General features: G+C 40.2%; 1 protein-coding gene across 1 annotated transcript in view; it reads right to left on the reverse strand.

Annotated features, from left to right (window-relative positions):
* Positions 1–27,875, reverse strand: part of CACNA1I (calcium voltage-gated channel subunit alpha1 I) — a 565,240-nt gene that overhangs the window by 218,658 nt on the left and 318,707 nt on the right. The window contains exon 5 of the mRNA XM_075183011.1: positions 10,381–10,478. Within this exon, the coding sequence (XP_075039112.1) occupies positions 10,381–10,478 (98 nt within the window). The remainder of the gene's footprint in view (positions 1–10,380; positions 10,479–27,875) is intronic.

Genomic DNA, 27,875 nt, shown 5'->3' on the forward strand with positions numbered 1-27,875 from the left:
ACGAGAAGCCAGGGGAGCAAGTATGGAGGAAGGGGAAATATGCTGTTCTTTCATCTATACTTGTCTTAGTACACATAGACCACTGTATTTATAAATTCTGCGTTATGATAAATTTATAGTCTATAAAAAGAGCTAGGAAGACCATGTCAATTTGTTCTGCTCTGTGATCTGGTTGGAGAGGATTTCGCATGGAATGCGGAGAAGAGATCAATTAACTAAAGGACAATAAAAGAAATTGCAAATTTTGAGCAAAGCAAGCTATAAGTTACCATAGACTATGATACTTGGTTATTTAGGCAAACTAAAAGATGTCATAGGGGTCATTCCCATCAGGCAACACAGTGCAAATTAGAACAACACATTTTGTTCTGTGGCACTAGTGCATATTGTGCATGAAATTTCTATTTGCTCAATTGGGATTGTGCAGCATCTGCCCTGCTGTGTAGATGTGGACGAACGAGCAATGGTAGATTAGAGCACTACCCCTTCATTAAATTGAAGATTTGTTGTTCTTCCATTGAACTACCAGTATGTTACTCTTTTTAGTATTTGAACTGCCTTAAATTTAAATTTTGAAAATAGATTATTGAAGTATTGTTATGAGCCGCCGCGGCTCGTTGTCTCTGTCTTTGGACCATGTACCGGCTGTTATGGCAGCTAGCGGGACGCCACTCCCAGACTCTTCATCCCAGCCGTCACCAGTGCAATGGTCGGGACAATCACATAATCAGTGCCGCGTCCCGGGAACTGTAGACAGCCGGGAGCATACACAATAGGTATAAATTAATTAAGCAGCATCCTGTGTCTGATTCTGTTGGGCTGGATGTGTGTCTCCTGATTAGTCAATACCAGTATTTAAGGCAGGGATGACTCTCCCTGCCGGTTATAGAGTTCTTGTGTACTACACTTTGCTGACCAGCCTGGTCCTGTGGATATTCTGTTTCATTGATCTGATTCCTGTTGTGACCTCTGGCTTGTTTTTGGACCCTGCTTAGGCGCTGATTGCCCTGACCTTTGCTTGTCTTTTGGATTACCCGTGCTTGCAACATGCCCTTACCTCTGGCCTGTTCCTGTTTATTCTGCTCGCTATTGACCCATGACCTTTGGACTGTCTCTGGTATCTGTCTTCTGTATTCTAATTACCTTCCACCTTTTTTTATTGATAAACTTTTACCACGCTAGAGTGAAGTCCTGTGGGCATCTGCGTACCTTTGAACGCAAGTAGTTCCATGGAAAAGGCGACTGCTATAGGTGAAGTCCTCTATCCAATCTGTTCTAAAAGTTTATCAATGTAACCATTAGCCCTAACATGTATATGTGCACTTCTTTGCTATTTTACCTGGTGCTTCTTGAGTTCTTAGGGTGCTGTCCTCTTGAGTAATGAGGATGGCTATCGATTGAAAATGGAAGTTAATTCCACATTCGAGCTGACATTACAATTAGGGTCTTTTTGTACCTTGTGAAGGTTCTACGCTCCTGCGTAAAGTTGATGTTTGCCCTATCTTCAGCCCCTTGTAGCTCATTATTGTACCTGCACTGCATTACTCAATATTTTCTTTAGCACTGCGCATAGGGATAGCCTTGATTTTCCTATCATTCTGAAGAATCCTGTGAGCCCGAACAAAAATCACCACCTTGTTTGCAGAGCTAGGCGCTAGTTAGAAAAGCAAGACACAGAATAGCGTAAAAAAGTTTTGCACTCCTCTGCACTTTACTATGGTAAATCACCCCAACAATATCCTGAATTTATTTTTCTACAAGTTCTCATAACTCATAAAAATATAAACAATTAATATGCATTATTGGGGGTCAGAATATCTTATTTCTCTGAATACGCTTATTTATTAGCAAGCGTTGGAGCCACTACAATCCTTGATCGGCTAAGACAAACAGACTTATTTAGTATATTGTACAATCCAATGAAACAGACTTCCTAATGATCATGTTAGAGCCAAATAGATTATTGTGGGTAGATTTAGTAAAGCCTCTAAAAAGGAAAGGTGGAGGTGCTGCCCATAGCAACCAATCAGATTATAGCTATCATTTATCTAGTACATTTTAGAACAGTATAGCAACCAATCAATTTCTAGCTATCATTTTCAAAAACATACGAGATACATGATATCTAGAATCTGATTGGTTGCTATGGGCAACAACTCCACTTTTCTGTTTAGGAAGCTGTAGTAAATCTACCCCTTGACTTTTCTATGCCTCTGTCAGACATATATGAACCAGTGTTTCATTCAGCAAGAGAGAACTATTATAATATATATGTTTCATTGTTTAATTCACATGGTTTGCAGACACCTTGGATTTTTGAAAGGTCCTTCAACTAATTTGAGTTTAGGCTGCTTTGTGTTTTAGTGTATTTAGTATTAAACTTCTTATATGTTGTGTTAATATTTATGGCAGTGCCATCAATTATGGGAGGCATTCCTTGTTTAGTACAGATTAGCATACCTCTCATCTGTGCCAATTTTGTTGGGACAGTCCCATTTTTATGGCTCTGTCTCACTATCCCATCTGGGGACAAGTTTGTCCCACGGGTGGGAATGCTGGGAGGTATCTTTCGTACACAGCTGCTTTACGTATAAATGGCCACACAGTAAGAAATGGTTAAGTTATTTGAAAATTGAATAAACAAACTTTAAGGTAGATCTGAAAGAACATTTACTTCTATAAAAACAGAAACATACAGTAGTATGTCAGTGGTGGTACGACAATTGTAATTTTATATTTTACATCATAGTCTAAATGACTTATAATAATTTGCTTAAATCACAAATATGAAATTTATAGCGCTAGATGATTAACAAAATAATCATATTTAATACAGATAAACAAATGTAATGAAATTAACACCATACAGTAGTGTAGGTGTCTCAGATACCTGTTCCAGGTAGGAATCTTGAGTACACAAACAACAAAGCGTAAGAGTGCCAAACATGGGGTACATTCAGCCCATGTACTATTACCGTTACTGCGGCAATTTCAATGCAAAGTTTTGTTCGTGGCTCACAGAGTGAAGTGAAGTGCTCAAACTAATGTTCCCATACAAAACGTATATATAACAAAATAGCTTATCTGAAGTGCTTGTTGTCTTCTTCATATATTTAAACACGACATTTTCCTTCACAAACCCCACATTGAAATGAATTGAGATCACATTTGGAACAAGGTTAACCAGGCGCGAGCTGGAATACTGCAGGCAGGGGGGCACACAGGCGGCCGCGTCATTGATGACGTGGCCGCATCCCGTGTCATGGGATGCGGCCGCCTGTGAGCTGACACGGCCGCATCTGATGTCATCAGATGCGGCTGCAGAAAAAAATGCGGAGAAATTGCATCGAGGGCCGGCCATCCGGCCTACCCCCCGGCCCTGAAAGCGGAAAATCTGAGCGGCCTGGGGGGCCGATGCCCCCCTGCCCCCTGGCCCAGCCCGCCCCTGAGGTTAACATACTGTTGTTGGGACATTTTCCTTTCGGCCAGGACTGACTCATTGTTTATGAGATCTTGATTGAACTCTTTACAGATAAGCCTGTTGTTTCTATTTGATTACCATTTTCTGTCTATTAAATAATTTTTATCATAAAATTAGTTTAGAATTTGGGATACTTTACTCAAAGCTCTAATATACAGTACTTTTGGAATGATTATTGGTTTTAATATATAGACATTTTCTCACGCACCGAACCAGATGATCGGTCGGGTCCTCGGGCACTTACCAGGGGTCCCCTGGGTCTTGCCTCTTTGACATATTAACACTGCGGCTGCTGGAGGCCACCATCTTTGATCTGGGTCTGCGCATGCACAGACTCATACTTTTATGATATCCTATTATTTTCCATGGGTTAGTGCACTCTAATGGCCAGAATATATAAAGCACCTGTGTTAATTCATTAGATAATAGATCTTGGAGCCTTTTCTACCTATTTGGATGTTTCCTGGCTCCTAGTATCCAGTCTCCTGCTTCCATGCTTGCCTGGACCTACGTGCATACCTGCCACAGACCCTTACACCTCTGCTGTTCCAGTCTCCTTGCTACTTAGCATACCTGGCCCTCTATGTTCTACTGTCTGTAGACCCTTACACCTATACTGATCTAATCTCCTTGCTTCCTAGCATACCTGGACCTCCGTGTACTTCTGCCCGCAGACCGCTACACCCCTGCTGTTCCAGTCTCCTTGCTTCCAAGCATACCTGGACTTGTGTGTATTTCAGCCACTAACCGTTATCTTGTCTGTATCCTTTTTCATCCAGCACTCTCCACTAAGTCTCACAAAGTCTCCACCTCCTTGCAGCGGTTACTGGTGAATACCTTCTTCTTTATTAGACTCCGCACCTCCCTGTAGGTGACACTAAACCTAGCAGGACGTGAGGGTCCTATACACAATAAAACTTTTAGGTTCCACTTTTTCAATCTTTATTTGTAAATTTGCACATAATTTATCATCTATAAATCTCTGGTGACGACTGTCTATTTATTTTGCTGTGTGTTGTGGTAGAGGTAGGACAAGGCCACATTCCACCACAAAAAAATTTGCTCAAAATTTTGGAACATTTTACTCATCTCTATTCAAGTGGATTCAGATGTTCAATAATTTATACATAATGTAATATACAAAGCCTCAATATGTGAACCTAATATTTGTTTGTACCTATAATATAAAGCTTTGCACTGCTTAATGCTATATTCAGCTAATTTCTTTTAACACTCTTCCAAGCCATTTTTAAATAGACAATTTCCCTGATGAGTTCCCAATGTTGAATTAGCAGGTGTGAAACATGTAGGGCTAGATGGCGTGTTTATGCATTTCACTGTTTCTATTAAGAAAAAGAATTGTATTTCTTTTTCAGGGAGGACTAACATGTTACATCTGTCATTTCTGTGTCTCTCTAATGTCAAGGAGGCAGAATATGATTTGGAACAAAGTTGCAAGATCGGAGGTAGTGCAATGTGTCAATCAAGAAAGATTACAGGGAAAGGGAAATCAGATGGATGGCACACTTTTCTCATGTTGACGCTTTGATATTTTAGAAGCAATAGTCAATGGAAGAGCTACTAAGTATACGCAGAACATCGAATAAAACACCGTTCTCCCTGGTGTGTCAGAATGTTTAAATGATTCATGTCAAGCAAAGGTCATGTCCACATGAAAGAAAAACAGTTACAGAGACTGTAACACAAAGCAGGAAGCCAATGAATATTCAAAGGTCGTACTATATCCCAGGTAGGCAGCAGCCTGAGAGATATCCATCTTCTTTCTCTACAATTGTTTCTGAAATGTGTTTTCAGAAGTTAAAACTGGATATTGGAGATTTAACTGTTCCAGTAGGAACCTTTACAACGCCTAACAGAAACTAAAATGTTACAAATGGATCACTAGTTTACACTATAGCGGCTATAGCGTAGTCTCTTAATATCCAAAAAAGCCAATTCTTTGTAGCTAATTGATACTAATTGATATAGTCTTCATCACATTGTCTGCCATTTCTACTGCATCAATTCCAATTTTAATATAGACTATTATGCTGTACAAGGTCTATTTAAGATTTTTATTATACATCTTTCTATGTTCTATATATAGAGAATAGGGGCGGTTTTCACTCATAGTACTCAGTACATTTGATGACATTATTGGAATCTGGAAATTACATCCTTTGTCGGGAAATGTACAGACCCACCCTCTATTATGGCATAACTAAATCTTTCATGGCCACTATTTGCAATTAACCAACACCTACCTCCAGGAAAATGGGCAAAAGAGCAAACCAATACCTGATGCAAACAACATTATGGGGTCATGCAGAATTGGATAAAAGTCCAACTTCTAAGTGCAAAAATCACTTTTTATAATTGCTTATGTGTTATAAGTGTAAATTGCGTGCAACTGTACATGACCACATATATTTATATATATATATATATATATATATATATATATATATATATATATATCTATAATATAAAAGCCTAGTGGCGTGTGTCTGTGTGTGGAAAAAAAACAACAAGCTGCAGCGCCACCTGCTGGGCGGAGTTATACACTGACCTACTAAATTCTTAGCATTATCTAATATATAAAAGAAAAACTATTTTCTCAGAAAGGGCTCATCCAATTGACCTGAAATTTGGTATACTGACATTATTTGACAAAAAAATTAGAATAGTGAAGTCAGTTAACTTCCATCATCCCCCCTTCCCCCCGTGGGAGGGGTAGTAAAGGCTATATTTACGAGTTAAGGGCTCAAACTCATTTTCGTGAGGTAATTTTACCTTTTTTAAGACCTTAAGTAGCTTGATTTGACTAGAATGCATGAGTATCATGCACGGGTTAACTTGTATATATGTATATATATATATATATATATATATATATATTTATTTAAAATGAAACTCAAGGACAGCCTATGGCATCAGACAGCAGAACATAATGGTATAATGGTTGGAGAAAAGTGTGTGCAGTTCAGGGCCTATAAATATACTAGGCCAAGTAGAGGTTATTACCTAGTTTGAAGCAGAACAGTTCGATTCTCTTCCTGTATTTTATTATACCATTATACATTGGTGATCCTTCTTGTAAACTCTGGTGCTTAACGATTCATGTTCACAGGTCTGTTTATAAGAAATTCCTTAACTATTCAATGATTCATATCTCTCAATTTATTTGGAAGGGGAAGAAATCCTTTTTTTCTCCACCTGGGTTTACTATATAGACTTGATGGATATTCTCCACCGTCAGCTTACAAAAGTGCCTGTCTGTCTCCTACATTTAGCAGAATTGTGTATATAGAGAAGTGATAAAATAGAAAGAAATTTCTTTCTAATTTATCACTTCTTTATATATTTTAATAATATTTCACCATTGTTGAATTAAATATACAAAATGGCCAAGGATAGCTGTCCTGACACCTTATATTTTAATTTATACTCAATAAAGATTGTGTTTTTAATTATTACTTCCCTCATATGGAACTGGAGTGCCTTCCTCTAGTACTAAATTTTGTCTCTGTCCTTGTATTATGAGGAATAGCAGATTCAGGTGGCATCAGTGGACACTTTGACAAGGGAATGCCTGGCGCAGTTATATATATTTTGCAGTATTCTTTGTGACTTTTAAATAGTTTTGTGACTATTAATTCACGTAATTATTACTAATCATTTCTAATTATTTACTTCTGTTTTTTTAATCATTTGACATTTTGTTCCATTTATTGAGCCTAGCCACTGTATGGAGATATTAATAAATAATTAAAAAAACTTGTAGTTGTAAAAAAACCCAAAACAACATATTTTAAATATGTTCTGTGGGATGCAAATTTAGATACAATATACAATTGAGTCAACCACATAACAATCATTGTAAACACCTTTGTATTACAATGCAATATACATGAATAGAGTTTCCAGGTTAGCCAATCAACACAAAAATGATACACACAGGCTGCATGTCAACCAGTTCACCTGTATACCTGCAGTGGACTCTATGCAAATATACAGACTACATGGAAACTAATTACAATGCTGCTGTACAGCATGTGTATTTTATGTGTCCAGTTAAATGGCTATGGTGAATTTATACATGACATTGATTCAATTAAAGTTTATGTTGATAAATAACATTGCATGAATATAGACTTTTTTCCTGGTGATAACAATGGGTATAAAAAGTTAAAATGTATAATTTATCTTATAAATATGATTTATTAAAAGTGTTAATTGCTCTTCTTTATAAACACTGTTGGATCTGGCCTATTTCTATGATTGTCCTTTTCATATACAATCTAACTAATCAAATGGAAACTAATAGCATAAGGGGCCTCAGAATTAAATTTGCTACCAAGTATATTAAACATGTTTATAGATAATTGGATTTACTAAGGTCATCTGTTTACTATTCTAATGTGTCTTCACGATAGCACAATATTGAAGCTGCATTAAAATCCATATCCAGCTATATGAAAACGTGTATATATTAAGCCAAGTGTAAAATGTGAACTCTTTAAACAATTATAATTGGCCCTATGCTATACACATGCCCAATCTGCTTACATTCACAACCAATTGAGGTTTCTTTCTGCAATAAGCGTTTGCACTATAGGTTCACTTGGTAAACTAGTTTTAGGGACAATCTGCTAAGACAAAATAAATATGCAATGACATACAAATTATACCCTATTTGTAGATGTCACAGTACAATATTGTGTACCAGAGGTTTGGGGGAAAAAGTAAAACACACTGGTTGCCTAAACAAAGAAGGGGCAGCCATTTTGAGAGCTGAACCAATATCCATGAGAATGAGCCTTATCTTGCCTCAGTGAGTTGGTGAAAATGGTTCTTTTCACTTATTATAGTTTCCAGGTTCACTTTAGGAAACAAGCAGAAAATAAATGTATTATTTATGTAAATTCCTTAGGTCAATATGTAAAATCTACTTATGTTGGATGAATACTTAGGACATTCCATTAAGCTATATAGATAGTCTGAATATATACAATCTCAGACCAGATGTACAAGATGAAAATAGTTTTAATGTGAGGGGAAAAAAATCCCAAAAAGTAGGTGAAATCATGGCATGCTGAGCCAAAAGACCATTGTAATGACAACTAAAGAGGATCTTTTCTAATGTGATCACGCTTTTTGTCTTTCTAATTTTTTATTCACTTCAAGGGCCTAAACAATCTTTCTCTCAGGTTAGCAGTTCCCGACATTGACATATAGGGTGTAATCATGTCTCTGGCGACGTGCAGGTCTCATTAGAGTTCCATTGTGTGCTGATCATTCTCTAGTGGCTGGAGTACCATCCACACCAGGAATAAGAGAATCTCCAGTACATCTGTAATAGACTGCATTAACCTGTAATCATTCAGTCCTAGATATGAAAGCCTCTATAACACTGCAAGTGAACTGGTAACTCTACAAGTTAATTGAACTTTTTCCTGAGATGTCTAAATCACAAATGGAAAACCTTTGACAATCTAGCTGCTGTCTCTCTGAGCACTATGGGAAATATCGCAGAGGTTGTCTGTTCCTGCAGTAATTCTACAAAACACTATTTAATGATAATAACCAGGGCCATATTTTCCATTGGGCACGATGGGCAGCTGCCCGGGGGCCCCACGGGCAAGGGGGCCCCATAGGCACGGCTCTTAATGAGAATAAATAATCCTGCAAAAGAAAATAACCTGCAAAAAAACCTTCAAGGGTCACTGAGCAAGTACATCTATCTATCTCTATCTCTATATATCTATATCTATATCTGTATCTGTATACATCTATATATCTATATCTATATCTAGGGGCCCCGGTGCACTGCTTTGCCCGGGGGCCCATAATGTAGTTAAGGTGGCCCTGATAATAATTTAGGAGTGAGTTTTGAGTTTCACTATGTATGTGTGACCTGGCTAGTGGGGCCACACATCCTCATATACCCTGAGACTGACCTGGCGAAGAGGTGAGTGAACCATTACCGCTCCAAGCCAGTATCGCCAAGACAACTGAGTATCACTCAGCTGCATTGGTAATATTTTAATCACAGACTGCAGCGATCAGTGATTTTCTATCTTTACAAATTAGCATTATCACTACATCTTAATAAATAGACTCCAAGGGGTTAGGCCTTATCGCCGCGGAAAATACCCATTTTCACTGGAGATATGGATTTTAGCCCCTTAATAAATAGATCCATGAGTAACTGCCCTGAAAATGGAAGGCACAATGTCTTTGAAGCAGTGAAAACAACCAGCTGAGAGAAACATTAAGGTACATAAAAGAATCAAGCACTTACGTGACACAATTGGACGAAGACGCATGGAATGGGCGGGGCTTAGTAACAAAGGCAAGCCGCTGATTGGCCGGAGAAAGACAGGCGATGAGATGGAGAGCTAAAGGCAGAATTGGCCCTGAGAGAAGAAGTACAGTATGGACAGACAGACAGTACAATAATACAGATAGAGGGGTGGAACATGTTGCGGATACCCTTAGCTCCAGGTCTGAACAAGCCAAGTTACTAAACACAGCTTTAACGCTCTCATAAGGTTAATAAGAAATGTGACAGGACATTTTTTATGAGTAGGCCCTGACTTTTTATATTATGGGAAAGAAATGTATAAAGATATGAAGACATACAGCTGAAGGGGGTCCAGACACAAATAACACAACTCCATGTTCCACCAACCTCTCACCCACAACAATAACAAATGACAAGGTCAGAGATATCTGGGTAGAGTAGGCTTAGGTAGCTTATGGCTATCCAGGTATTAAACTACAATTCCCAGCATGCTCCAACGGCTGCTGTCTGGTAGAGCATATTGGGAGATGTAATTAAACAACAACTGAATAAGCACAGGTTGCTACCCTTAGTATAGAAAAATGACACTTACTGGGTACTCTGTTGATGGCCTTCAGAGGTCTTAGGACACGTACAGTGCGGATAGCAGACAGATTAATATTCTGGAGATCCAGGGAATACTCAACCATCCTGAAATCAAAGGAATATTTTGAACAGAGTAGTTTTAATGATAATGCACAATACCAGGAAAGATTAGTAGCAAGAAAGACATGACAATCAAGTTAATCTAAGCAATACCGGTATCACACTTGCATTTCTTCCTAGCCAGAATCTATCAGAAACTCATTTAGTGTATTACATTGGCAGTATATAAATAATAATAATAATAATAATAGTGGCATGCAGCATTCAACTGTGAAATCTTTGCACACATAGCTGTAGCAGTCAGTCATGGATGACAATTTCCAAATGAAATCTGGCTGGAAACAAGTGCTTAGAAATCCTGGTGTAACACGAGCAGTACGGCTGTTCACAAATGCTACTCTGACACCAGTCTTAAAATTGTTATAAGCCTGAAGCTGAATAACTGTTTCTGCCAAGCTCCCAATGGACAATCTTTGCATGAGAATTGCCAGCAATTCATAAGTTTATCACATTGCAACCACTACAAGTCTATTTTACTGAAAAAGAGTCAAAAGATTAAAAAATGGATTTTATTTTGTACGATATTTGAAATTAGATTGTAAAATAATAGGCAAGGTTTCAAAGTGTCTAACATGTAATCACTGTGTGTTATTCATATTTGCACTAAATTGAAACAAAAAAATCAAACAAAAAAAAACCAAGGGGGGAATTCAATTGGCCGCGTTACTGTAAAAAATAACGCGGCCTGCGCACTATTACCATTATTACGGTAATACAGTCCTTAAATACTGTTATTACAGTAGATTTATTTACTGTAATAACAGTATTTAGATAAATTTACCGTAATAACGGTGATAGATTTAACGCTGCGCTACTTTGGGGGGAATTGAATTCCCCCCTATGTGTGCTAATTGCTGCTAGTCCTGCAAGGTTGACACTAAGCTGTTTATAGAATTAGAAGACAGTCCATTTGCAGAACTTAAACCATATTTGCCAACTTTCTTTAGTTGCCCTGGGAAAGATCCAGGAGAGGGGGTGATGGGAGGGCGGAAGGGGGTGAGGCACATTGAATCGTGTCCTTTTGAACCCGCCCCTGCAACGGAATCGTCATTTTGTCACAGGGCAGGGCCAACATGACGCGAGTCACTGCGAATCGCATAATTTTGGCTCCCAATTCGCAGCATTCAGGAGACTTGCCTACTCTCCCGGGAGTCTGGGAGACCTACCTGGAATTCAGTAGTCTCCTGGGCATTCCAGGAGAGTGGCAAGTATGACTTGAAAATTACATTTTTATTTGCATGCCCATGTGTTCAAAAGGATACACCCGAATTTAGAGTAGAGCGTAACTTGCTCTTGCTGTCCCTTCTGCCTAGAGAGGCAGATAAGGGGTATGTAATGCAAGTTCAGTACAATAAAGGCATGTATACATACGTGTAGCACATCCATTGCATTACATGCACCATGCCATCTTATCATCCATATTTTGTAGCATATGGTGAACTACATATATCATATTTGCTCTAATAGCAGGGGGACACTTGGGGGGGTCCAGTTACCCAGTGTCAAAGTCGTATAATTGGATGAATGAAAGTATATTGGTAAATATTGTTTTGCCATACGATTGCGATCCGTACACCACGTTAAAATAAGCACGCACACACTCGCATTACAACATTTAGTTATTTATATAATTCATATTCATATTGGTTCCGTTACACTGTAATTTATGAGCAGATAGTATTTGGTTTATTATTAGTCTATATATATATTATATATATATATATATATATATATATATATATATATAATGATTATATGTACACTTCAATGATATTCAAGGTTCAGGTTATAGGAAAGGTATCATGCCTAGTATCATATTGAAACCCTAATCTTCAGCAGCTGTCCGGTGCAGTCGGCGAAGAGATCGCACATTGCATACTTTAGTTATTGATATTAGGGAATAAACCTTTATATGATGTTGGCTATGAAATGCTAATTGTAACTGGAGCATTGGCGGGAAGAAAGGAGCTCATTCCCTGGAGAGACGACCCCCACCTTTGGACTCCTTAGATTGAATCAGCCTATGAATTGTTTAGCCTGGACCCATCTGTTGTCTGGACCTATAGAAGCAAGCCACGTCATTTGTATTGTTCTCTGTAACACTGACTGTGTATATATGATCATAGCTGTGCACCCAGATCTCAGACTTCACTGATCACAGTATTCAAAAGTGAATCACTGTCCAGGGGTGCCCGTGGTTAGCGCAGCGAGCGCATGCGATAGCAGTGGTATGTATGTATCTTTTGATATTGGCTGTACTGTACTGTATCATAATATAATAATGTATTGAATTGTTGACTATTTACATCTGCTAAAATAAATCACTTTGTGCGTTAGAAACACAATACAATCGCCTATGCAATGCTTATTTGAAAACGATAGAATTACTTTAATACCAGAACTCCCCTTTCTCTAATAATGGAACCTCCCAGTTATCAGGTATATTAAAACAATTATAACACATTGGAGAGAATTTAATTCAGAGCAAAGTGTCTAATGGGCATTCCGGATACAGTTTTGCATATATATATATCCACCCATAGATGTGCAAGGAAAACTGAGTGTATATTTTTACTGTAGTACTGCTAAAACTGAGTTCCTGCGGCTAATTGAATTCCCCCCCCCCCCCCCCCCATTGTCTGCAGCCTAGAACACATTTCCATGAGGACCCGTATTTGTTTCCATGAACATTGGCCTCAACAAAATGGTCCCGTCACTTTTGTCTCTAGTGTTCAAAATAAATGACCTGTTATTATCTGCAGTCTGATGTGTAGCACTGGGTAAGTAACTATAACATTCATTTTAATAGTTTTTAATTTAATTGGGTGTGAATGGAGATTAATATTAGTTATGTAGAGTAATATTAATTTGGTAAGATGGTCAGATTTATGTAAAGCAGTGTTCACATTAATGTGCAGCTCACTTTATGCCTCATTCTTTTTTATGTAACATTCTATTACATTTATGTATATTTTACTGTTTTAATTCTAGTTTTGATATCTAAATACAGCACTACTGCTTAATTTCTGTTTTTTTATGCGATACATATACTTTCATATAGAGTTGGTCCCCCTTTTGCAATGATAACAGCTTCCACTCTTGGAAGGTTTTCCACAAGATGTTGGAGTGTTTCTGTGGGAATTTGTGCCCATTCATTCTGTAGGGCATTTATGAGGTCAGGCACTGATGTTGGATGAGAAGGCTTGGCTTGCAATCTCTGTTCCAGTTCATCCAAAAGGTGTTCGATGGGGTTGAGGTTAGGGCTCTGTGCGGACAAGTCAAGTTCGTCCATACCAAACTCATCAAACCATGTCTTTGCAGTCCTTGCTTTGTGCACTGGGACACAGTTATGTTGGAATAGAAAATGGCCTTCCCCAAGCTCTTGCCACAAAGTTGGAAGCATAGCATTGTCCAAAATGACTTGGTATGCTGAAGCATTAAGATTGCCCTTCACTGGAGATCAAGGGCCTAGCCCAAACCCTGAAAAACAGACCCTTATCATTATTCCTCCTCCACCAAACTTCACAGTTGGCATAATGCAGTCAGGCAGGTAACGTTCTCTTAGCATCCGCCAAAAACTCAGATTCGCCCATCTGACTGCTACACAGAGAAGCGTGATTCATCACTCCACAGAACACGCTTCCATTGCTCCACAGTCCAGTGTCGGTGTGCTCTACACCACTCCTAGCCGACGCTTAGCATTGGGCTTGGTGATGTGAGGCTTGCATGCACCCGCTCGGTCATGGAAACTCATTTCATTAAGCTCCCGTTGCACAGTTTTTGTGCTTACATTAATGGCAGTGGAAATTCGGAACTCTTCAGCTGTAAAATCAGCAGAACGCTGGCGAGTTTTACACATCATGCGCCTTAGCAGTCGCTGACCCTGCTCTGTGATTCTACGTGGTCTTCTGCTTCGTGGCTGAGTTGCTGTTGTTCCTAAACACTTCCACTTTCTAATAATTTCACTTACAGATGGGATGAAATCTCACCATCTTATTGCAAAGGTGGCATCCTATTGCAGTACCACGGTTGGTGTCACGAGAGCCAGATAATGGGAATGGTCTTGATCTCTGCTTGAGTGATAGCTTACCCCCAGAGAGGTGCAGAGTCTAACAGAGGAGAGGTATTTAGGAGGGATTCCTGCAAGGAAATATGGTCTTAGCACAGGTAATGCTGAGAGACGATGAGCTGCATAAGTAATGCTGAGAAGCGATGAGCTGCACCAGTAATGCTAAGAAGCGATGAGCTGCACCAATAATGCTGAGAAGCGATGAGCTGCACCAGTAATGCAGAGAAGCGATGAGCTGCACAGGTGATGCCGAGAAGCGATGTGCTGCACAGGTAATGCAGAGAAGAGATGAGCTGCACAGGTGATGCTGAGAAGCGATGAGCTGCACAGGTAATGCTGAGAAGCGATGAGCTGCACAGGTAATGCTGAGAAGCGATGAGCTGCACCAGTAATGCTGAGAAGCGATGAGCTGCACAGGTGATGCTGAGAAGCAATGAGCTGCACCAGTAATGCTGAGAAGCGATGAGCTGCACAGGTAATGCTGAGAAGCGATGAGCTGCACAGGTAATGCTGAGAAGCGATGAGCTGCACAGGTGATGCTGAGAAGCGATGAGCTGCACCAGTAATGCTGAGAAGCGATGAGCTGCACAGGTAATGCTGAGAAGTGATGAGCTGCACCAGTAATGCTGAGAAGCGATGAGCTGCACAGGTGATGCTGAGAAGCGGTGAGCTGCACAGGTAATGCTGAGAAGCGATGAGCTGCACAGGTGATGCTGAGAAGAGATGAGCTGCACAGGTAATGCTGAGAAGCAATGAGCTGCACAGGTGATGCTGAGAAGTGATGTGCTGCACAGGTAATGCTGAGAAGAGATGAGCTGCACCAGTAATGCTGAGAAGAGATGAGCTGCACAGGTGATGCTTAGAAGCGATGAGCTGCACAGGTAATGCTGAGAAGAGATGAGCTGCACAGGTAATGCTGAGAAGCGATGAGCTGCACAGGTAATGCTGAGAAGCGATGAGCTGCACAGGTAATGCTGAGAAGAGATGAGCTGCACAGGTAATGCTGAGAAGAGATGAGCTGCACCGGTAATGCAGAGAAGTGATGAGCTGCACAGGTAATGCTGAGAAGCGATGAGCTGCACAGGTAATGCTGAGAAGCGATGAGCTGCACAGGTGATGCTGAGAAGCGATGAGTAATGCTGAAAAGCGATGAGCTGCACAGGTAATGCTGAGAAGAGATGAGCTGCACAGGTAATGCTGAGAAGCGATGAGCTGCACAGGTAATGCTGAGAAGCGATGAGCTGCACCAGTAATGCTGAGAAGCGATGAGCTGCACAGGTGATGCTGAGAAGCGATGAGCTGCACCAGTAATGCTGAGAAGCGATGAGCTGCACCAGTTATGCTAAGAAGCGATGAGCTGCACAGGTAATGCTGAGAAGCGATGAGCTGCACAGGTAATGCTGAGAAGCGATGAGCTGCACCAGTAATGCTGAGAAGCGATGAGCTGCACAGGTGATGCTGAGAAGCGATGAGCTGCACCAGTAATGCTGAGAAGCGATGAGCTGCACAGGTAATGCTGAGAAGCGATGAGCTGCACCAGTAATGCTGAGAAGCGATGAGCTGCACAGGTGATGCTGAGAAGCGATGAGCTGCACCAGTAATGCTGAGAAGCGATGAGCTGCACCAATAATGCTGAGAAGCGATGAGCTGCACCAGTAATGCAGAGAAGTGATGAGCTGCACAGGTGATGCCGAGAAGCGATGTGCTGCACAGGTAATGCAGAGAAGAGATGAGCTGCACAGGTGATGCTGAGAAGCGATGAGCTGCACAGGTAATGCTGAGAAGCGATGAGCTGCACAGGTAATGCTGAGAAGCGATGAGCTGAACAATCCACGATGTCAGGAACAATGGAAGTATATAAACAGGAGTCAGAGCAGATGCTTCCTGTCAGGTAGAGAGACCTGATGATCTGATACCCATTAAACGGAGGAGGGCCCTTATAAAGGGAACTGGCTGAAGATAATCCAACCATTGTGGAGCATAGGTTTTAAAGGTTTCCGGGGGTAGCGCATGCGCAGACCACTATGCAAGATGGTGTCCGATGATAGAGGAACGCCAGGCTGAGCAGCAGATAGCAGTAACCAAAGGAAACCAATGAACACAAAGAACAGCATGGAACTAAACTGGTGAGATGCATGATACTTGAAGTCACTGAGCTCTTCAGAACGACCCATTTTGCATCACAAATGGGGACTGCATGGCTAGGTTCTTGTATTTATAGACCTCTGGCAACGGGTCTGATTGAAACACCTCAATTCAGTAATTAACAGGTGCGGCCAAATACTTTTGTCCATATAGTGTATATACACTGCACGGTACATTTCTATTTATGCCATTTTCGTGTTGCACATTTGGACACGGCACAGTACCACTTCTCTATGTCATTATCATGCTGTACATACAGACACTGCACATTACCACTTCTCTTTATACAATTATTCTGCTGTACATATGGGCACTGCACAGTACTGCTTCTCGTTATGTCATTTCCATGCTATACATATATATATATATATATATATATATATATATATATATATATATACTGTACAGTACCACTTCTATTTATGTCATTTTCATGTTGCACATTTGGACACTGCACAGTACCACTTCTCTTTCTGTCATTCTCATTTGGGAAAATCTCTCCTGCCCATGTGGTGGCCATTTTTTTTTTTTACAAAAAAATTAAAGTTAAACTTAATATATTAAAATAAGTTACTATTTCACTGCAAAAAAGCATTTGTTTCCAGTTTATTGCAGCAAGTTTGTTTTCGTTTTGTGTTTGCTTTGTTCCAATCCATATTTTTTTCCTCACGATAATTTAACATGAAGCGGCATGAGGCACACTTCCTACGCAATACTTATTAATAGCAATTTTACCATAATAAATGTAAAGTTTGTAGGTCCCTAATGTTGCAAGTTGCCGCTGTAGGTCCTAACAAAACTCTCTAAACACTGTCATTACAGTACACCACTGTGGAAACCATTAACTATTATTATAACTGTGCCCCTAGTGGTATTTGAACCATGTAGATAATGCATCTAGAATATGAATTTGGTGCCACACATTTTGGGCTTTTTTGTATTAATATCTATGGAACCAATTATTCCCTATGTATTATAACTTCAAACTGCCTTCTGAAGTGGTCTGACTGGTTGCTAATTATCTACAGCATTTTATACTTCTAGACAGACTTTGCTTTGTATTTTGCGAGTACATACTGTTAGTTACAAAGTCCAAGTTGTTCCCTTAAATGTGCTCACTGTGTATTCAATCATGTTTGTACTTCAATGTACAAAGCTGATTTGAGACCCATACTAAAATTGGACTTATTTACATAAGTCTGTTTTTATTAGTATTACTTTGTGTGCTTTTAGTGATATATATACAGAAATATAGCTTGGCAAATTGTGATGATTGTTGTTCTCTCTTCTGTTGAATTGCCGTTTTCCAAAACAGCAGTTAAGATGAAGCTAAAATGTTAACATTTATGTTACATCTCTCTACAAAAAAGAATCCTCCATAAAAATCAATGAAATGGAACTAGCAAACCAAGGGGTCTTTTTATTATGCTCCTTTTTGCTTAGATCCCCTGAAAAAAAGCAGTTTTCAGGGTATAACTGTATTTTTAAGTATCCTATTGATTTATAACTAGAGGATTGCACGCTAGGTTTCTATGGGGACTGCTATTTTTCGGGATTTAGCAAGTTCTGAAAAATGAAAGATTTTCGGAACTTGTGCCCTATGACCAAAGACATCTAAAGATGACGTTAGCCAGTGAATCCTAGAGAGCATTGCGGTAGAGGGATCTTCTGAGCCTTTAATGCATCTTATCTGCTCTCCCCTCCAGTCTGCATGATAAAGGTGGCATTGCGCATGCGTGACCTTAGGTTTTCCGATGAACATGCGCAGATCTTTTTTACAACGGTTATCTGCATCGCGATTGAAGAAAGGGATCGGTGATTAGGTAAGTTGTGTTCGCTGGGACAGGCATTTATCAGAAGTACTGTAGTGGAAAAACACTTTTAATAAATACCCACGATCTTTCAAATCTTATTATAGCGATAAGGAATGAAAATGATCATGTCAAAAATGCGCCAGTTATTAAATATGCCCCTAAAGCACTTAATATTAGTAACCCCATAGTTTTTGATATATAATCTACTTATTAACAGCAATGGGAACACCTGAATGAGGGACAGCATATTACAAATGAAGCAAGAAAATTAGTGAAGCACACGTAAGCCAGCTCATCTTTTTTCATTTTGCAGTGTTATATGAGGAAGCTTAATTTTGCAAGCCTTGTGGTAACTTAGAGATATGGGCGAGGAGGATGGGATGGGTAATTACATTTTAACAATTCGTGCCAGGTAGGTCTACAGTCCATAATTTTCCCTCAAAAAATTCACAAATGACTGAACAGTTCTAATTAATAATGATTGGAAAAGGTGTTTGCTACAAGTGGTACTCCAGCTTCACTTTTTTTTTTATCTCCAAAGGGTAAATTCATTTCCCTGTATTGTTCATTAGATCTAAAGAACAACGCGGGGAATTGAATCTACCCCAAATGTTCAAATTCACAGGTGGCATTTGAGGGGACTCCATACAGATCTTAATCCCCCCAAATCCCCTGTGCTCTTCTCATGCACTCCTTGTAAGTCAGGGGCTGGGCTGGTGGGCAGAAGGTCATCTGCCTCCCGTGCCAGTCCCATAGTGGGCTTCCTTGGGCTGGGTCCCCTGCATTTTTTTTTCCTTTAAAATAGCCCGCTGAGTCAATTCTTGCCCCATGTCTAAAATTTGCCAGCCCTCCCCTGTTGTTAGTGGTCGGGAAATTATTTGTACTTTCCAAAGTATGCAACAAAGGTCTCTGCTTTTGTTAGTCTCTTAGACATATCTTTAAAATAGGTATTTTTAATATTGCGCGTGCTGTGGGAAATAATGGGATTTGCAGTGCTGGACAAAATAATTATATTTGCAGTGGTGATATGGAAAATGTATGTGAATGAGGCTTTATAATCAAAGCAGTAAGAGAAGTGGCGGTATAGTATACCACCGTTTACCAGCCCACTTCAACCACTGGGTAGTTAATTATGGGTAGTTAATTATATGGGAGCATGTGGACTCTGCCCTCTTGCCATTTTGGTTATCACTGTGTTCCCACCACCTCGGTGCCACATGGTCACCGATCTGTTCTCTACCCATGCGGTCAGCTCTCTCTGCCGGCCACTCTGATCATCCCAAAGACACAGCCTGCCAGACCCTCCCCCATGCCTCTCCACCCCCATTTTTTATGTCACCTTTCACTGCCGGCACACACATCTAGGTGGAAGGCAGTGGCTTGGCTGTAAAGGAGATGTAGGAGGGAGGGAGGGTTTGGTACAGAGGCGCCAGCTCGTCACTCACACTCAAGAGAATAGAATCCTCCCTGTAATGATAGACAGACAGAGTCAAGTGGTCCCCATATAATTAACAAGTACCAAAATAATTTTTTATTGTAATCTGGTGGCAGGTTACGGCTATTTTTGTTTTGTTTTGTTTTGTTTCTGAGGGGCCCTTTATTTTCAGCCACACGTGTATTAAATATTATTTACAACCCTATGGAAAAGCATCTGAGGTATTAGTTTTTGCATTAACATACAAATACAGATCAATTCAGCAACTCCATGAATACCAAACAACAATTACAGTATAAATTTGTTTAAAAAGCCCTTAATAATAGCTACTTTAGATTGAACAGAATTATAACATCCCTTATAACATCCCTTTTTATTGAATGAATATTGGAAAGATAGCTAATGTCAACATCAAGCCAAATTTTTTACTTCGGCTATAAAAAGAAACAAAATGTTATTTTAAATTTTCAAACTTTTATTTTATTACTATTACTATTGAAAGACAAGAACAGAAAACATCTCAGAATTATAGTATTATTCTATAGTCGTCCACTGAAGTATAGAATAATAATATGAACTTTGCTGTATTTCATATACTATATAGTACCCATTAACTTACATCATAACACTATCATTAAAAATCAAGCAGTTTAGTATTAATATATTTCATTCTAATCTATAATTAAGATTATTTTAAGCAAAACTCTTGCTGTCTTTTTTATATAAATACCTAACATTAATGCTTTATCCCAGAAACATGACGCTGACCTCTGCCATTTTCTGTGTATGCACTTAACGATGGACATGCCACCTTTATGCCCCCCTACCATCAATCGCGTGACATATTCTACTACTAGGAATTCATATGCAGGTTGAACCAGATTTAACGTTATATTTTTAATGCTTATCTTGATCTCGTTCCACAGTCCTACTATTAAATCATACCGGAAGGACATAAAAATAATTATATTCATTAAATAAACTGGTAGAGTGTCTTTGAACCAGAGAAACGTTTTTATGCACATTAAGAAAATCATTAAAAAGTCATGAATAAGCAGACAACAGCTTTAGGTCCTAAAGCCAAGTGAACTAAAATTCATAACTCCCACAGAACACATAGTTGTAGTCCTACAATTACAGATGTCCAGACTATGCCAAATTCTTAATTCAACCACTAAAGGTCATTTACGAACATCAGCGCTTCTGTATGCGTACTGGAGCATTGCCATTAAATGATTGTATAAAAACTACTGCCATATGTACTGTTTATATCTTATATTAATAGTAACAATAACAGCAACACTATAGTACTATAGTATAGTACTTTCCTGTTCCTCCCAGTTGGCTATTTCATGGACAGAAGGATGCTCCACCAGAGACAAGTCCTGGGAGAAGTGTACAATTACTCTGAAGCACAGCTTTAGAGAGCCTATTTCTAAGAAACATTCTATTTCGCCTATCCAAGCATTTTCTTTCCTTTTGGAACATATATGGTTCATATGGTAGCATGGAAGAATAAACATCCAATTTAATTTATAGGCTTCATATTGACAAACATTTTAAATAATATACTTTGCCATAATTCTTCCAGGTATTATTTGTAAAAAAAAAAATGTAACACCAATTTAACTAATTCTCTTGAATATAAGAATATCCAATATGAATATTTACAACATGATGCAGCTATGCAGAGTGGACACACAATGCCTTGCAGTTGACCTATTCAGTCATACCAGGGAAGCACTATGAGGAGACAGCACAGACAGGCAGCAGGCTTCAATAGGTGGCTTCCTTGTCACAGTGTGGAGTGGGCTGAGACTTCACGAGGCATCTGCAGGATCCGGCAACTCAGAGGAAGTACAGTGCGCTGAGACAATGGAGAGGAGGGGAGGAGCACAGAGAGAAGTCAGGCCTTGACCCAGAACCAAATGAGGTTGGATCAGGAGGCACAGCTGTGAGCCCATACATCTCCAAGGTAAAGCATTTCAATTTTTTTAAATATCTTATAGAGAAAAAGACAGCTGGATCAGAGAGGTGAGAAAGTTGATGATAACACAGGTTTAACAACTTGAAATAAGGGTGAGTGTGCTGATTATATTCTGCTTGCTGATTGGTTTTATGGAAGTTTTGGCATGCTGCAAGGTGTTTGTAATGCAAGTATGTATTGTGAGGAAGCAAGAGGTTAATTTTTTTTTACAAAATCTGGATTATGATCAGGATTAATGGTGTCCTCAATACTGAGAAATACAGGCAGGTACTTATCCATTATGCAATACCATCGCGGAAGCGTCTGATTGGCTCCAAATTTATTCTACAGCAGGACAAGGACCCCAAACATACAGCCAATGTCATTCAGAACTGATCTTCATTGTATAGAAGAACAAGGAGTCCTGAAAGTGATGATAGGGCCCCCACAGAGCCCTGATCTCAACCTCCTCAAATCAGCCTGGGATTACATGAAGAGACAGAAGGATTTGAGCAAGCCTACATCCACAGAAGATCTGTGTTGAGTTCTCCAAGATGTTTGGAACAACCTCCCTGCTGAGTTCCTTCAAACACTGTGTGCAAGTGTACCTAGAAGAATTGATGCTGTTTTGAAGGCAAATGGGTGGTCACATGAAATAGTGATTTGATTTAGATTTATCTTCTGTTTCTGATTTCTCAATGACTTTGCATGTTGTAAATTGATAAAAAAAATAAACTATCAACACTTCTATTTTTGAAAGCATTCTTACCTTGCAGCATTTCATCCAACACCAGCCTAAAACTTTTGCACAGTACTGTGTGTGTGTGTATATATATATATATATATATATATATATATATATATATATATATATATATAAGAAAACAGGGATACTCTGCACTCTATACTTATATTGTGGCATTAGGGGCAGTTTACTGATAGGGGAAGCACTGGTGGTTTCCCTGGGTATCACGGTCTGAGGATACAGACAGGGTTAAGCTTGCACAGTTTTGCCCACTTTCAGACACTCACAGCACAGGAATACAGGTGGAGCACCTGGGCCTAATCAATTAAGGAATCAGCTAGAGCAATGCTTTGACAGAAAGCTTAAATAGCTGGGTTTGAGCTGTGTGTGTAAGATTGGGGGAAAACAAGTGGTCAGTCAGGGGGTCTAACTGTAATAGTCAGTGTTAGGGCTATGGGACTTTGCAAATATTTGAATATGTTTGGTGTGACTGCTGAAGACACTGCAGAGGCTGTGTTATCCATAGGGACAATAAAAAACACAGCAATGTGGTTCAGCAAAACCTTTGTGAGGAGCAGTTTGTTTGGTGGGCTTTTCACAAGTGGTGTCATCGTGGGACGTGCAAAAGGACTGCTAGATCTTGCTGTCCCTCAAGCTAACAAATTCACGGAGTTATATAAAACTTACTTAAAATATATTTGCTGCATGCAAAAGTGTTGCAATCTTTAAACACAAAAGCAAATGTATAAAGTTTTCTTTTTGTGTGGGTTGAAAGTAGTGCAAATAGCTGCTTATTACAAATGTTTATTTGCTGCAGCTCTGAGAAAATGCAAAGGTGTTGTAATCTTTAAACACAAAGCAAATGCATGAAGTTTTTGGGGATTGCCAGAAGTAAAAAAAAAATAAAAAATTGTTTACTATAAAGTTATTTGCAAATGTGAGGAATGCATAGGTGACACAAACCTTAACCATACTTGCCAACTCTCGGAAACAAGTTTCCGGGAGAGGGGGCGTGACTGGAGGGCGGGAGGGGGCGGGACGAGGCCAAACATGTCATTTTGGTCCCGCCCCCCACGAAAACGTAATTTATGTCGCAGGGGGCGGGGCCAAAATGACGCGATTGGCCTCGTCCCGCCCCCTCCCGCCCTCCAAAATGGCGTCAATCACCGAGAATCACGTCATTTGACGCGATTCTCGGTGAAATCCAGGATGCGGGAGAAATGCCAACGAGCTCCCGGGAGACTGAACCGAATTTCGGGAGTCTCCCGGACATTCCGGGAGAGTTGGCAAGTATGACCTTAACCACAAAGCAGATGTACAACATTGTTTGATGATTGTGAGTGTGAATTAAAAATTACATGCAGCCTTTTCCACAAACAAAACTGTATAATTTATGCTTAGGAAAGCAAACTTACACTTTCCTACACGCCAAAACAGCAATATGGAGGAACTCTTGAGGGCTTTGGTGAATGTGGCCACTATGCATTAGGAGCAGCAGGGGGCGTTGCAGAATGTAGCCGCTACACAACAAGCGCAGCAGGCTCAAATTCTGCAGGTTGCTGCAGCTTACTATGGCAATAGACCATTATTCAGCACTGCAATGCATGTCTAAGGCTTCAGAAGGAAATACCAAGCTATTGCTCAAGCAAAAGTGGACACCACGGTTGGCGAGCCAGTAAGGAAAGCTTCTCCACCTGTTTGTTTTGAATGTAATGAACCTGGACATTTCCGTGCTGAATGTCCAAAGCAACAGGAACCAATGGATTGTACTATGGCTCGGCTGGGATCAGCCTTTCCTAGTTGCTGCGCCATGTCCCCCTCCATGGGAAGTCCATCATCATTTCGAGTGACTGTCCTGGTGAGTCAGTGTGCTGTTTTGGCCCTGATAGATTCGGGAAGCAAGTTGAAATTAGTCTCCAATTCTTTGGTTCAAAAAAAGAGTTGTCTGCAAGGTTACCTAAGGTGAAGGTGCTGTACATTCTAGGAGCTACTACAGAATACGAGCAGACTTTCCAATTACCCTAAAAGGCCAAATGGTTGAGGTAGTGGGTACCATAGCTCCAAAGCTACCATACCCCCTTGTCCTGTGGTGAGACTTTCCCATGTTCCTGGAGGTTCTTAGTGACTTAATCTGGCTGGCATTTACTTAATGTCAGCATTGTGGCGGTCAATATTACTAACTGTCGACAATCACAATGTCTACATTTTAAGTAGAGATGAGCGCACTCGGATTTCGTGAATCCGAGCCCACCCGAACGTTTCCGATCCGAGTCGGATCTGAGACAGATCCGGGTATTGGCGCCAAATGAAAACTTGAAACCGCGGCTCAGAGTCATAATCCCACTGTCGGATCTCGCGATCGCGATACTCGGAACCTATAAATTCCCCGCTAGTCGCCGCCATCTTCACTCGGGCATTGATCAGGGTAGAGGGAGGGTGTGTTAGGTGGTCCTCTGTCCTGGTAGATCTCGTGCTGTGCTGTATAGTTCTGTGCTGTGCTGTTTAGTTCTGTGCTGTGCTGTGCTGTGCTGTGTTCTGCAGTATCAGTCCAGTGGTGCTGTGTGCTGTGCTCTGTCAATTTTGAGTTCAGTGGTGCTGCTGGGTCCTGTGCTGTGTCCTGTTCAGTCCAGTGGTCCTGTGTCCTGTGCTCTGTGCTTCTAAGGGCATAGTTATTTCCCCAATATTCCCAAGTGTTTAAAAAATAAAAAAAAGTTATAAAAAAAAATACAAAAAAATAATTAAAAAAAAATTAATTACAACAAAATTTGCAAAACAAATCCTGCAGTATAAGCCCATTGGTACTGCAATATTACCAAGTTCACTGATTCAGCAGTATAAGTCCAGTGGTACTGCTATTACGAAGTTCACTGATTCAGCAGTATAAGTCCAGTGGTACTCTCCTGTACCGCATATAATTTTTAAAGGCTTTGCCGAGTGTGTGTGGCTTAGGGGTATGCTCTCTTGTGCTACATATAATGGAAAACCAAAATTTGGAGGATAAAGTAGGGAAAGATCAAGACCCACTTCCTCCTAATGCTGAAGCTGCTGCCACTAGTCATGACATAGACGATGAAATGCCATCAACGTCGTCGGCCAAGCCCGATGCCCAATCTCCTAGTACAGGGCATGTAAAATCCAAAAAGCCCAAGTTCTCAAAAAATAGCAAAAAGAGAAACTTAAAATCATCTGAGGAGAAACGTAAAGTTGGCAATATGCCATTTACGACACGTAGTGGCAAGGAACGGCTTAGGCCCTGGCCCGTGTTCATGACTAGTGGTCCAGCTTCACCCAAGGATCTAAGCCCTCCTCCTCCCCCCCCCCTACAAAAAATTTAAGAGAGTTATGCTGTCAGCAACAACAACAAAACAGCAAAGAACTCTGCCTTCTAAACAGATGACATCACAAATCCCCAAGGCGAGTCCAAGGGTGTTGGTGGTTGTGAAGCCTGACCTTCCCATCACTGTATGGGAAGAGGTGACTCCATCCAGCATTTGCAGCACGCCCTCTGCATATGCTGGAAGGATCACCCACAGTCCAGTTACAGATTTGGCTAATGAAGGTGTGAATGTTGTACATCTGGAGGATGATATTGATGTAGCTGGCGCTGAGGAGGATGTTGATGATTATGATGCAGACAGATACCAAATTGCCTTTCTCAATTTCTATTTATATTCTAGATTATATAACGGCTGAATAGTTTTCTATTTTACTCCTAGTGGAGAGGGGATCTGATGCAGACAGATACCAAACAGCCTTTGTCCATTTCTTTGTATATTTGAATTTCTAGTTCTACAGTCTATGCAGGCTGCTTTTTTTATATTCAACTACAAGTGTAGGGCGGGGGGGGCATAGATAGCCACCAAAGTAACGTGGTCCATTTAATTTCACTTTCTAGCTCCACAGTCTGTGCAGCCTGCTTTTTTTATCTTCAAAGTATTTACAAGCCTTGCAATCTAAATTAACTAGAGGTAGTGACGTGCCAGAACTCCACCCTCTATAAGCTGCAGAAGATGGAGGAGCATCAAAAGGCCATTCAAGCCTACACAGCCACCTACGACATAGGAAAAGGAGTGGGGATGCGCCTGAGTCAAGCGCACTGGAGAATGTTTTCCGTGTTGTGCAAGGTTCTGCAGCCATTTGAACTTGCCACACGAGAAGTCAGTTCTGACACTGCCAGCTTGAGTCAGGTGATTCCCCTGATCAGGCTTTTGCAGAAGCAGCTGGAGAAAGTGAAGGAGGAGCTGGTAAACCATTGCGATTCCACCAAGCATGTAGCTCTTGTGGATGAAGTCCTTCGTATGTTTTGCCAGGATCAGTCTTTTAAAGTCAGAGGAATACATTCTGCCCACCGTTCTCGATCCTCGGTTTAAAGCGTATGTTGTGTTTCTGTTTCCGGCGGACACAAGTCTACAGCGGTGCAAAGACCTGCTGGTCAGGAGATTGTCCTCTGAAGAGGACCGTGACATGCCACCAGCTCCACCTTCATTTTCATCACTGTTTGTGCAGTTCCAAAAAAGAGGAACTGCCATTTCTAGTACTACCTTCTTTCTTTCTCTATTTAAAAGAAACTAAATAACTGCCATTTCTAGTACTACCTTCTTTCTTTCTCTATTTAAAAGAAACTAAATAACTGCCATTTCTAGTACTACCTTCTTTCTTTCTATATTTAAAACAAAAAAAAACCTGTCATTTCTATTACTACGTTAATTGTTTGTGCAGTCACAAAAAAGAGGAACTGCGCCCTTAACTGCTATGTTGGTTTTAGACGTCCATCCGGTGTCCGCCATCTGTTCCCTGGAATTCTGACCAGTTGAGGGTGTATTTATTATATTGTGGCCCCGGTATCAAATTGGGTACCGGGGCCACCCCACTACGCAGTCCAGATTTTTTTTTTGGGTAATTCAGACCCGTGGAGGGTTTTTTATTAATTATATTGTGGTGACCACTCCTCTACGCAGTCCAGATACATTTATTGGTGCGAATCATACAAGTTCAGGGTTTTTAAATTATATTGTGGTGACCACTCCTCTACGCAGTCCAGGTACATTTTTTTGGTGCGATTCATACCAGTTGATGGTTTTCTTATTATATTGTGGTGACCACTCCTCTACGCAGTCCAGATACGTTTATTGGTGCGAATCATACAAGTTCAGGGTTTTTAAATTATATTGTGGTGACCACTCCTCTACGCAGTCCAGATACATTTTT

The sequence above is a fragment of the Mixophyes fleayi genome, chromosome 8 (genome assembly GCF_038048845.1).
Source record: "Mixophyes fleayi isolate aMixFle1 chromosome 8, aMixFle1.hap1, whole genome shotgun sequence".
NCBI lineage: Eukaryota > Metazoa > Chordata > Amphibia > Anura > Limnodynastidae > Mixophyes > Mixophyes fleayi.